The 13,102-nt window shown below is 36.9% G+C and overlaps 1 protein-coding gene across 3 annotated transcripts in view; it reads left to right on the top strand.

The window, feature by feature from the left end:
• The window catches only part of RNGTT (RNA guanylyltransferase and 5'-phosphatase), a 177,874-nt gene that overhangs the window by 140,719 nt on the left and 24,053 nt on the right, over positions 1-13,102 (top strand). For 2 of the 3 annotated variants that reach the window (XM_051777749.1, XM_051777751.1), the window contains exon 14: positions 3,472-3,538. In XM_051777749.1, coding sequence (XP_051633709.1) covers positions 3,472-3,538 — 67 coding nt within the window. Of the gene's footprint in view, positions 1-3,471; positions 3,539-5,872; positions 6,410-13,102 lie in introns of those variants that run through there. The other variant, XM_051777750.1, reaches the window with a different exon arrangement.

The following is a 13,102-nucleotide window of genomic DNA, read 5'->3' as shown; positions in this document are numbered from 1 at the left end:
TACCATTATTGAACTTACACAGGTGTTGCTTCTGTTCTCAGGGCTGTTGTTCATTTGTGTTCATGACTTCTAACAGTCATTTCTGTCTGAAATGCAAATGCATCCAGAGTGATTTTAGAGGCAGTTAAAAGCACATACAGAGCATATCAGTGGAAGTATTTGTATATGCTTATTACACAAAAGGTATATTTTAAATGAAACATAAAAACATTCAGACCATAACTAATATTAATCCCTATTATAAAGCTATTTTAAATATGGGAGTTTAGAATGTGAGTGTGGTCACACAGATTTTCCTAAAATTTTATCCTGACTCCAGTTTATACTTAAAATGGCGTGTGTTCCATTTTTTTGCCTTAATCAGCCACTAATGTGTATGGTGAGGTGTACTTAGCAGTAAAGATGCAGCTGTGCACTAGGGTCAGTAGCCCCATTGAGTGTCAGGAATTTTTTTTCTCTCCATTTTGCTTCATAACTATTCCACTCTTGAGACACTTCTTCTCCAGATTGAAGTCTTTTCACCAGCAACCTCTGTGAAGACTGCAAATCTGCCCACAGCACATGAAGGATAAAGTTCTTAGATCATTTCCCAGCACCATTGTAGCTGCTATTTGCTGCTTCTGACTGTAAAGTGGAAGTAATCCCTGTGTCCCAAAATACTGCAAGTTATTATATGATAAATTGTCATCAGTTCTGGGATTTTGTGAGCATTCTTGTTGAAATTTAAGGAAGGAGTTAGAGGCTCTGTTTCACAGGGGTAGTGAATAACTTAAAGCAGTGCTGTTGGAAGCTCTGGGTGCCTACCACTGCGTGTTGCAGGGCAGTGTTCCTCCTGAGAAACCAGACACCTCAGGCCTATTTGCCTGTTCATTGCTCATCGTTTTCCTTTGGCACGGTTCACCTTTCCAATGCCAATTACCTCTTTTCAGCCATTCTGCTGCACACACTGTGTTTTTCTTGCAATATTCCCTGCTTTGCCAGCCTATCTGGCCTCTGCTGTTGGCTAGAGCTGCAAGTTTCAGTCTGTGTTCCTGCACAATGTGCCGCCGCTCTTGCAACAGAGCAAGCGCAGGAGCTGCTGCTTCGCACAGGAGCAAGTTACTGCGTTCAGCTAATCTGCAGTGATTTGCTCCTGTGAGAGGTAGCGGCTCCTGGCTCCACCCTGTTTCTTTTTCTGTGCATGCTCCTTTCTGGAAACCTCCTTCCATAATCTGCACAGCAGCACTAGGATCCAGGTAGCCTAGAGGGAAACTCACAACTGGTTTGTGTATGAACTGCTCAAAATACACTCTTGCAGTCGCTTTGCTTATCCTGAGCCTCAGAAGTGACTCTTGTCACAGCCTGCTTACCTGTCCAGACTCTTCTGTGTGACCTCAGTCTCTGAAATACAGAGATTATGCCCATAAGAAAGACCCTGAGTAAAAGAGTTTATACTAGTGATGAGATTTAGAATTTTTTAATTGCTCAGACCATTTAGAGGCAGAAAACCAGAGTGTTTCAGGACATTAAATTACGATCATATTGGGATGCTCGTTTCAACTGTATTGAGTTCTTATATGAAAACTGAGTGCTTTTGCATGTTGGTGATGTAATTTTGAATTTCATAACTCAAGAGGAATGTGTAAACTATAGAAACACAGAATGCAACCTTTTATTTAAGCAAGGGAGAGCTACAAATAACTCTATGCCCTAAAAATTTTGCTTACACTGCATTGAATTAACATTGCTTTTTTGAAGTGCCATGTAAATAGCACGTGAAAAGGCAGTGAAAGGTGAATAAATAGTAATCAACTTGTACTGTGTCAGTGTCAGTCTGATTAAGGAAGCCAATTTTTGCAGTTCGTTTGGAGTGTACATCAGTGATAGCAAGTTAAACAGTATAGACAACAGTATAGTCTCCTGGAAAGACCAGTCTTAAGGTTCCCTGGATGTTCATTACTTCTAACTAAAGCCATCCAAAGACTTAGATTTTTAATGGTCCTATGTTTTTATCCAGTAAAGGAAATGTGAAAAATAATCATGTGGGAGTAATCACTCTGTATGTTTTCTCTTCTTAAGGTCCCTTACTAGAAATACAGCTAGTGGATTTTTTTGTTTTTATTTTCTGTCTTATAATAATTATGTGCAGTTCTTTTTAAGAATGCTTTTTTACTTTAAGATGCCTCTCTCTGAAATATGGTGACATACCCTGAATCCTTTTTAGAGAGTCTCTTTAAACCTTTTTCACTAATTGCTTCCCACATGTTTCTTTCCATTTAGAAAACCCTTTAATATTTTCTTATTTTGTGTTATAGTCCTAGGAGAAGGTTTGATCAGTATGCTGGATATTCCAATTCTAGACACATGAGTTCTGAATAAATTTGACTTATTTGACTGAAAATAAGTTTGATGTGCTTATCCTGACTTCTGTATACTGCAGAACCATTGCAAAACAGTACAAGTCCTCCCAGTTTCATCTGGCACACTAATGGGCAAAGGGAGAAAGCCACTTGCCTGTCTGTACTGTGGCTGATCTGGTCTGATCCTTACTGTTCTTTCCTTCCTTTGGGTATTTCTGTAAGTGTCCTGGAAATTTTTGTATACCATATCTAATTACAGAAGGGTTTTTTGAAGATGATAGTTCACCACCTCTTCTTACTTATTTTATCTATGTGAATGTTTTGACTGTGTCTGGAGGATTGTCCAGTTGGAACAGCACAGTGCTCTCCTGCCCTTTTTACTGGCCAGTGATGTTCTTGTCAACTCATTTGTAACAGCAGTGCCCTGATACTCCTCTGGAATTTGGAGTTTGTGTACTGATGGCATTGACTTGCACAGTATCTGCAGAAATCAAACTCTTTTCCAGAAGTATCAACAGTCAGTTGAGTCAACTTATCCCACTGTCCCTCTGGATCTTAGTGGTGTGCACAATGACTTTATAGAGTTGAAGAGAACAGCAGGCACAAGCTGTATCTGGGGCTCTTCTTATTTAGCAAGCCATTAGACAATATTGCAGAGATTCTATGTTATTTCTCTACTTGTAGTGATGTCATTTTTGTCTTACTGTGCATACTTTTACATGTCCTAATCTGTTTTAGCTCTTGGGCCTGCTCTCTGACTGTGTATTTACTTAAGTCTTTTCTCTTGCTGTCTCTTTGTCTCTAATGGTCTCTAATAAATAGAAGAAGCATATACCTGCCATTCTTCCACATTACGGAGTGACATCCATCACAAAGAAGCCTGTGAAATGATTTTATTGAAGAGCTGCTTGCATTGTAAACATAAATTACTCATGTGCATCCATCTTTAATTCACATTTTTCCTTTTCTGTAGTAGTTCAAAAAAGGTTGTGTAATCAGATTTGCAAAGGTAGCTCTTGCTGTCGTGATGAAGCTTGTTACCCTGCTAGGGTTTGGTAACCACTACTAGAGATGCAGAAAAAAACTTATGGATGTAAAGTGATATCTTAAAAGATTTTTTTCATTTTTTTAGGCTACTCACCCAGAATGTTGGTCTTCTTTATGTTGGAAACTTTGACAGACCTTTTGCACAAATTAAGGTATGATTAATAAGCTGGGGGGGAGGTGGCTATTTCAGTTATTTCACTTCTGTATGATTTAGAAAACTTCAGGCTTCAAGTTATCAATATGGCTTCAGGAAAAATAATGGGAAATAGTGCTACTTTGGTTATGTTTACCATATTCTGGGTTTGGTTTTAGTTTAATCTGTGCACTTGTCAAAGAAGTTTAGTTTTTCCTATCATCTTTTGATTAATTTTGACTCTGGTTTAATTATCAGAAGGTTGTCTTGTCAGAGAGATTTCAAAACAAAGCCACTTTTGGAGCCCTGTAATTCTTTAAGTGATCCTTGACAGGGAAGACACTACAGTAAAAAGCACAGATTGTTTTCCCAGTGTTATTAGATTTATTATGAAAGACTCATACAATTGCTGGAAAATCATATGTCTTTTGTGACTTACTGTTTCTTTTCCTTCAGTGGTACTATAATGGTTTCGTGTTTCTAATTGCCAGTTGCTAATTAATTATTGTCATGTCAGTTGCAAACAAAAATGTTTTGCAAGAATATATGGACTGATTCTGATGAGTTTCCTGGGTATTTTATTAGAACAAAGAGAGGGAGGCATTAGCATGTCAGTCATTACACTGAGATGGGGAAATGTATCTATTTTAGAATGCGGAAATGTTCCCATCTCTCAGATGATACCTGTAATTACTACATATTCTGCATTCTTGGCTGCATTGTTCCCTCCATCGTGTGCATATGCTTGTACCCCTCAGAATTTTAAAAGCCTTGGTTTTGTTTTACATCAAAATGAAACTTAATTTCTGAAACTCAGATGTGTTCCTTTACCATCTCTAATTATGTTACTAAACAACAGTACTCCCAACCATACCTAACAAGTACTTTTTATAGCTTAAACCTTGGTACTGTATTAAAATGACTTTAAAATAACAAATGCATGCTTTTCATCTTCCCATTTCCCTTTCTTTCATCTTCTCAGTTCCTACATGTGTATTATTCAGTTTGGCTAATAATCAAACAATTTAAATGTTTCTTTTATGAAACATATTGCCAGAAGTTTCATCAGAAATACGATTGTATATTTTTGGTGATAACTTCAGAATAGTGCTTCTGAAAGTTCTCTAACTGTTCTCCTGTTCCAAATGAGGCCCATTTCTGCCTGCTCCATCCACTTCTAAGAATAATAAGCAGCAAAATGGGAGGTTTTCCCTATGGCTGGGAAGAGTTTAAGTTTACTGGTTGGGTGTGAGAGAAAAGAGGTAAATACTGCGTTCCTTTTCAACTGCCTGCAGTGAGCAGTGGTGCCCCTCCTATCACTTGCAGCCAGGGAGAGGCCCTTCTGCTCACAGTTTCCTGCAATTTGCATGCAAGGTCTTCTGTGCTGGAAGTTATATCTGCATCCTGTTGCTCAGTAGACTCAGCTGGACTTCCCTCCCTGAGTGTGCCTACGGGACTTTCCACTAAATTTTCAACATACAAAGCCATACTATCACAAGATATTTTATTTTAAATCTGTTGCCCAGTAATTCTTTTGGGTTTAACCTAGGCCTTATGACAAGAGAACTGGTGAAAAGTTTGACTTTTATCTTCTCCTCCACATTACCCCAATCTTGCATCTTTCAAACTACAGAAACTTAATCTATTTAATTGCTCTCTGTATCCAACCATTCTGTATCTCCAATCAGTACCCCTTTTTTTTTGTTCTACATACCCTTCTGTATTTCTGTTGATGCCTTTTTAAGTGTAGGGGATGGCGCAGTATTGAAGATATGACACAATAACATTTTCAGTTCTTGCCTTATATATGGTACAATGCTTGATAAATATCTGACATACATTTAATTTGAGTAGGTAATTAATTACTGTAGTTTACAGTGATATGTTTGAATAAGCCAAGTTTGAATAAGATAATTCTGTGAGCTGTATTCTATAAAACATAACTTTTATTTTTGGAGCTATAGGCATATATATGAGTGAATGTATGTCTGCACACTGTTGCTTTGATTTGCTTCTGATGCTAAAGGCAATGCTGAAGGGGTAAACTTGTCTTGTTGTTTGTATTATTAATTTCAACTGGGAAATGGCATATAGTTGACAAAAACAAAAGCTTTTGAAATTGAGGCTCCTATCTGATTGCTTGAGATTCTAGAATGTTGTCTGTATGGCAGCAGGAGGAACTGGTGTAGAGTGATGGGATCACAATGTCATAGAGATCTTCAGCACCAAAAAGAAAGGGAGTATTAATTCACATTAAGAGTTGGTGCTTGGAAAAGGAGTTTATGTAGTCTGGAGATATACAGTGGTCTTTCGTAACTGTTGACACAAGTTTCTTTCATTCTCCCCCCAACAGTTCTTCAGGTCTTCAAAGCATTTCTTTCATTCTTCCTCCAGTGGCTCTTCAGGTCTTTAATACACATTTGCCAATGATTCCACCAGTTAAAAGACTGCTGAACCACATATTGTCTTGGAATATATATAAGGCAGAGTCTTTATAACCTTTTGGGTCAGCTATGCTTTTACACATTGTGTAATGGATTGATCTCTCTTGTAATATAAATTACCCACTCATGTTCATTTGCAAACATCCCAGGTATTATGTATTCTATTAAGATACGGTAAACTTTTGCTAAAAGTGTGCATTAGGGAATGCCTCAAACCACTACACTTGTCTGTCAGCATAGATTTATTACTCAAAGTGGACCATTATTAGACAGCAGTACTTCCAGTGCATTTTAGTGCACTTTCAGTTGCACAAGTAGGAATGTTACCAGGGCTTTGAAATATTCATAGTAAACATATAAACTGCCATGCTAGCACTCATAAATTCATGTTTCAATTTGTGTGCATTTACAAAACTGCAAAAGAGAAGCTCCTTATCAAAGTATCCCTTCCCAAAAGCAAACAAGTTTGATTTTCCAGAACTGTGCGGGAGATAATTGCACTGGTGTCTTTGATGATGAAGACTAGATGGCAATTCTGGGAAAAGAGTTTGAAATACTAACGTCTCTTCTAGGATGATTTTTCTATGTCTTTCATTCTCATATTAATAATTCATTAATATATATTAATATTTATAATGTTTTTGAGACATAGCTGAACTGGTAAGATTAACTGAAATTACCTGATTTTCCTCTTCAACTTGCTTTCAGTGGTATCTGTGGTTGTGCTTTTTAGGTGTTTGATCTCTGTACTTCATTATACAAAAGAAATGTGAAGCATTCACTCCTCAAGCTTTTGAATCTTGCATTTGGTAGCAGATAGATAGAAGAAATGGGGAATAAACAGTGTTTTACTGGCTAGAGGGATGTGCCTGGAACTTTCTAATAATGTTCCAGTTCATAGGTATTGCAGGACTTTGTATGTTGCTACTTTGAACAGAGTTCATGATAGAACTTTAAAGTTTTGCTTTGTGTTTGTGATCACTCTTGTTCTAGGGTAATATTTAGTGAGTTTCAGTAAGTTCAGTGGCTTAAAAAAATGATGACTGTTTCCTTTAGCTTAGTTCAAATTCTGTTGTGGTAGTTGCTTATTTTATTTCCAGGGGATTATTCTTTAAGATTATATTGAAGAAATCTATTTAATAGAGGGTAGTTGCTCTTAATAATTTCATTTTGTTTCTAAATAAAACTATTATAAATTATTGTTTAATTCTAGTGTCTGTTCAAGGTATTGTAGAAGTTTCACCATAAATGTTTGTTTTCTTTTCCCATTTCTTTTCCCATTTAAGCTACGTTAGTAGTGGTATTAATAGTAGTTACTGTCATACACTTCTGCTTTCATTAAAAGAACTCTGAGCAATTCAATGATTTGTAGTTTTCTTTAGCATCACTTTATATCTTAAGTGGTTGTATTAATTAAATATCTCCTGTAAATCTGATGAAATGAAAAAGGTTTCTGTAAGTGACAATCTTGATTACCAAGATAAAGTGTTGACATTAGCTGGAATTAACTAGCAATTTTTCTTCAATATCTTATCCTTAAATATTGTTAGTATTATTTTACTAACAATGAAGCTATTAAAGCAAAAACTTTATCATAGAAATTTTTTGTTTATTAGAAGTAAATAAATCCATTGTCCCAGCATACATAATAGTCACCCAATGGAAGGGTATTTTACTGGGCTTTTAACCTGTTTACAGAAAAAGAGTTCTTCATAACATATGTGACACATTGTTTTTAAACTAGAGATTTGATCAATGTAGATTACTGTGAAAACTTAGCTACACTATATGCAGTAATTATATCTGTACAGAAAATTATGTTGCTTAATCAATTTACTAGTATTGTAAGTTTTTACGATTCGGTTCCTAGTTGCTTCTGGGGTTAGGGGAAACTGTTCAGTACACTGTGTTCTCCATTATTAATCAGTAATGAAGCTTCTGGCAGTCTTTACTATAAGCTAATGACTAGTTTCATTTTTGGGCTCTTAACACATTAAATTACCATTTAAAAAAGATTAATTACTACTATTTTATTTTTAGTGTTTTAAGAGCAGTTATTAGAAAGTTTCATAATAAAGACTACTTTGTTCAAAATAGAATTGTTTGATTTAATAGAATATGAGGACAGTTTCTTTGAAAAAGAATATTTTGGAGATAGTAGTGGGTTCTTAGTACTTTTTTTCTGTGATAGGACCCCAGTGGAGAGATTATGAGTTTTAAGTTTTCTTCTGAGGAATTTGGTGCTGTAGTTAAAGCAGCCTTGCTGTCAAGGACTAGAAAGGAATCAAGCTCTCTGCTCTGACCTGCAGCTAAGTAGCCATTATCTGTGATTTTATTAAACTTGGGAACAGTATTGCTGATTGCTGAGGCAGCTAAGCTTACCGCCTACACTCTGGGAATGCAGTTTCGTTCTAAGCTATTATTTGCCCAACTGCCTCATTTTCCCTCAGCAAATACACTGTTAACTTGAAACATGATAAAGCATTATGGAATTCTGCCAGAAAGAGGCCTTGCAGCAGGCAATCACCCCAAAATTATTTCTCTGATCATATCACATCAAAACGTGCAGACCCTCCAAATACAAATTCATCCACCTTTAAGATCTGCAGGCAACTTTTCAGCACCTCAGAAATTTTACTGCAATGTTCCCAATAGCTGAAACATCTTCAACATAGCTGCTTTACCTTTGTCCACACACACAGGCTGAATTGAACTGATGTCTGAGAACCAGGCGAGACATCATCATTCATGACTCCTTCAGCAGTGTCAAACATCTGTAGTTGATTACTGAAGTGATTGGCCACAATTTACCAAACAATCTTTTCCCGAAAGAAGAGGGAAAAGGAATGAATTGATGATCTTGCTACTCTCAAGAGCTTATTTTTTAAGCTAGGATTAGCTGCTGATTTCTCGACTGAAGCTGGCATGTTTTTCTTCCCTGAATGACAATGACTTCTACTACCACTTCGTGACCCCAAAGCTTGGGATACCTTTGTTTAGGGTACAGCTCTTCAGACCACTCCAAATTTATGAGGAGAGTTAGTCCAGCTTTCGCCATATGCTCATTTGCTGTCGTGACATAGCTCCAGAGTAGCCGTGTGGTCTGTACAGTCTTGTAGCAAAAAATGTTTAAAAGTTTTCCGTTTGTGCCTGTTGACAGCCACTAAGAGTATGTTGGTGCCTTAATTATTTTATGCTTTGTTTACTGTACTTTCATGCATATTGACAGAGGATTTTGTGTTCGCTACCACAGCAAGAAAGGATTACTCATGTATCGTAGTGAAGTTGTAGTCTGAATTGTTTCTGTTGCCTATCTCCCTTTCTTACTGTTTTGTGCTGTAATTGTATTTTATGTGATGTGGAATACCATAGAATATGATATAAGGATATCATGTTCTTCAACTTCAAAATGCCAACAAATATAGCCCTAGAATTTCTGAAGTGAGATGTTTCTGAGAAAATGGAAATACAGATTTATCTGTAAGTGTTTGATTTTGGTTGTTCGCAGTGAAGACAAATAATTTCAAACTGAAAGAGACACCACAGGGTAGAATAGAGGCCTGTCAAAGACAAATAATGGTAACTCGCTTGGTTAGCTTAGCAAGGTACTGTCAGAGAAGGATTCTTTTATCTTTATATTAACAGAGTTACCACAGGTATGAGGGGAAGAAGAAGGGGAGAAGATGATTTTAAGCTGGGAAAGTGATGATAGGAGAATAAATGTGTTATGCTAGACAGAAATAATTTTATTCTGAAAGCTGAAGAACACTTTGAGAGCTACAGATCTAGATCCAACTCCCACTAGGAACAAACACATTGACACTGTTGAGAAGGAATGTGATAATTGTATAATTTAATGATTGTGAAAGATGATAAACTCAGATAATCTGTCTCTCTACATTTCGTTAAACACAGTCACTCTAAATTAAAACGCACAAAATGAGGATAAAGCTGTATAATTTTCTACCTCTTCTGAACCTCAAACTGCATCTTTAGGATAAAGTAATCAACATTAATTATATATATTTATTATTGTTAACAGTCTTCCAACAGAATTGGTGGGTGGCTCTTATGTTTATAGAGTTTTGTGGGATGTTACAGTAGGATTTTCATATCCTCTTTTTAGTTGTGGAAGCTGTACTGGGGATCATTGGAATTGCTAGTATTGGACTGTTGAGAAGCTACATAAGGAAATCCTTCTTTTCCTTTTCCTTATTATTTTTGTCTTTTATGGAAATCTATATTTGTGGGTCATGCAGAAGTCAACATGTGGAAACAGTTTTAGCACCAACACTTAAAAAGTGGGGCTGATTTCAAAGAAATTTCTCAATGTAGTGGGAATCTAAGCTTTGTTCCTAATGTTTATTGGTACAAGATGACAATATACAGTCTTCTCATGACAAGTCATACAATGGTGGAATAATGCTTTCTGGAGCCTGAACCTGTCCTTTTCCACTCATTGCTTTCTTCTGCACTGATTCCACATAAAGTACTGAGTCAAATTCAGCATCTTATTTTTTATCTTCAGGGTGCCTCTGAGATACATGAAAAGGTATCTGGCATAGGGTTACAGACTGTGTTTGCCTTTAGCAGGAATGATGGAATGTTTTACATTAAAAATAAAATTAATTCTCAGCAGTGAGAGGGTTTTCAGGAGGGCAGCCTAGGACTTGAAGTGAACCTGATGGAACCTGGAGTGCTTAGGCATCTTGGAATCTTCTGCTTCAGGTACAAGGACTTTGTGTCCTAAACAACAATCTGAACATATTCAATAACTAAATTCTGAATCTGCGAGAGCAGTAACTGAATCTGAGATATTCTGCCCTACCCACACAGTTGGTATCTTGTAAAGAAGGTGAGGGAGGTGCTAGAGAGGATTTATTGAACAAACTGCAAGTTAGAAAATGTTGTAAGGTGCTACCAAGAAATCACCCACTGCTCATTCCTAAGTTATATGTTTGTTAAATTTAGCTTATTCTGAAAATAAGACGATTTTGAACCATTGCTTTAAGAATTAACTAGGAAAGACAAAAAGCATAAGACTTAATTCTTTATCGCTTGACTTCTTCCTTATATTTCTCTACATCTTGACATTCTTTGTTGCAGCTTTTCTCAGTAGCACTTGCTAACTCTTTAAGTGCAAGGGGTCCTGACTGCCTGTGTATTTGTATAGATCCTGGAATATTAGGACTCTCAGTCCTGCCTGGTAATGTTAGACACCGGCAGTATAAATAGTATAAGTAAAATAGTAATATATTGTATATATGTGCATTTATATTACAGTAAAAGCAAGCATACAGTGGGCATATTTATTCCTTATAGACATACTAAGGGGAAAAATATTAAAAAAAAAAATCTAGCCTTGGAACTGGCGATGTAAACAGAAAGAGAATAGCTAGAAAATCTGCATTAGCACTGCAAAAACTGAAGCAGTGATTTTGTATGCTCTCACAATTGCTGCCCCTAAGAACAAAATGTTAATGAGCTATAATTTATAAATTTTCTCTGTTCTGATGGATCAGTTCCCATTTTGCTTTTTGTCATGATTATGCCTATGAATTCAGTTTAAAAAATTGTTCTTTGTAAAGCGTGTGGTGTTCCATAGAAGTCCACAGAATTAGGAAGATTACCTCTGTAGTTTTCTGTTGCTGCCAATAAGATAGAATAATTGGTGCTTGGTTTTGGACTATGATTTTTTTTGTGGGGACAGCTTTTGTTATTTCAGCTCCTAGTAGGTTTTTTTTGAAAATCAATCCAAGTTTGTTCTTGCTAAGCATAGGGTAAATGAAGCCTTCTGGGAAGGTTAAAATAGCTAATTGATTGTAGATCTTAATTTATTGAGGGTTTTTGGTTTTCTATTTACCTCTAGATTAACTATGTAAGAAAAAAAAACTTCAAATGCTTTTAATGAGTATTGTAAAAATGAACAGATTGAAGCTTTTTAAGCCTTCCATTTCCTGGGCTTACAAATACATTCTAGCAATACAAAATCAGTATGATAATACCTCATTTCTCAAAAAGCTTAGAAAAACAAGTGCTGACAAAGGAGCCTTGACAAGTTCAGGAGAGGCAAATTCAGGGTTGTGAATCAGGGACAGAGTGAGCTGGAGCCTTAAGTGGTTACGCAGCAGCTCTGCAGAGAAGCATCCCAAGGTCCCAGTGGCTACAAACTGAATGCAAGCCAGCCATGTGCCCTTGCACTGGTAAAGGCCAACCACACCTTGGGTTGTCTTAGCCAGAACATTGCCAGCAGGCTGAGGAAGGTCGCTGTTCTCTGCTCAAGTGTTCGTGAGAGTCGTGTGGGGTAACCGTCCACTGCTCTGGGCTCCCTGGTACACGAGAAGTCACCCTGCTGGAGTGATTCCTGTGGGGGTTGGGATGAAGCATAGAGCATTTGGCCTATGAGGAGAGGTTAAAGAAACTGGGGTTGTTTAGAAGAGAACGGTAGAGGGGGGACTTATTGGAGTCCTCCATCACCTAAAGTGAAATGGCAGAAAAAAAGAGCCAAACACTTCTCAGAGAGGCTTGGGGAAGGACAAGTGGGAAAATTCCAGGAAAAAAATTTCACAGTGAGGTTATTTGGGTGCAGCAGCAGGTTGCCTGAAGACACCATAAAATCTCTGATTGAAAATCATGAAGATTTTCAAAATTTAACAGGAAAAGACCCTCAGCAACCTGACTCATCCTTGAAGTTAATTCAGCTGAGAGCAGGAGGCTGGATTGGGTGATGACTGGGTGGCCCTTCTTACTTGAATTTTTCAGGCTCTGTGACATTTTAGAGTACAAGCAGTCACGACTGTGAGACTTTACTTCATAAGGATATATAAAACTGCATAATGTATTGTGTTTATCGGGAACCTGTGCAGTTGGATGTTTCTGAGTCTCTGCTGTTACTGATTGCACAGAGCTTTATTTCAGTCTGTAATACTAACATACAGTATTCCAGTCAGTTCTTCCTTATCTTTTCCTATGGCTGTGACCACAACTTACATTATACAAGGCTTTCAGTACTTCCATTCTTAGTATCTTGCCTTTATTTCTTGTTAAATGTTTACCTTAAAAGTGCTTGTTTTCCTCATAATACAAAAAATATGAAAAGATGCATCTTTTTTTTCCATTAAGAGGTAGAATTGCATTAT

Source organism: Manacus candei, unplaced genomic scaffold (assembly GCF_025592945.1).
Source record: "Manacus candei isolate 608988 ecotype Guabito, Panama unplaced genomic scaffold, ASM2559294v1 h1tg000011l, whole genome shotgun sequence".
NCBI lineage: Eukaryota > Metazoa > Chordata > Aves > Passeriformes > Pipridae > Manacus > Manacus candei.
The sequence above is the reverse complement of the archived record's forward strand: the minus strand, read 5'-3'. Positions and strand labels throughout refer to the sequence as shown.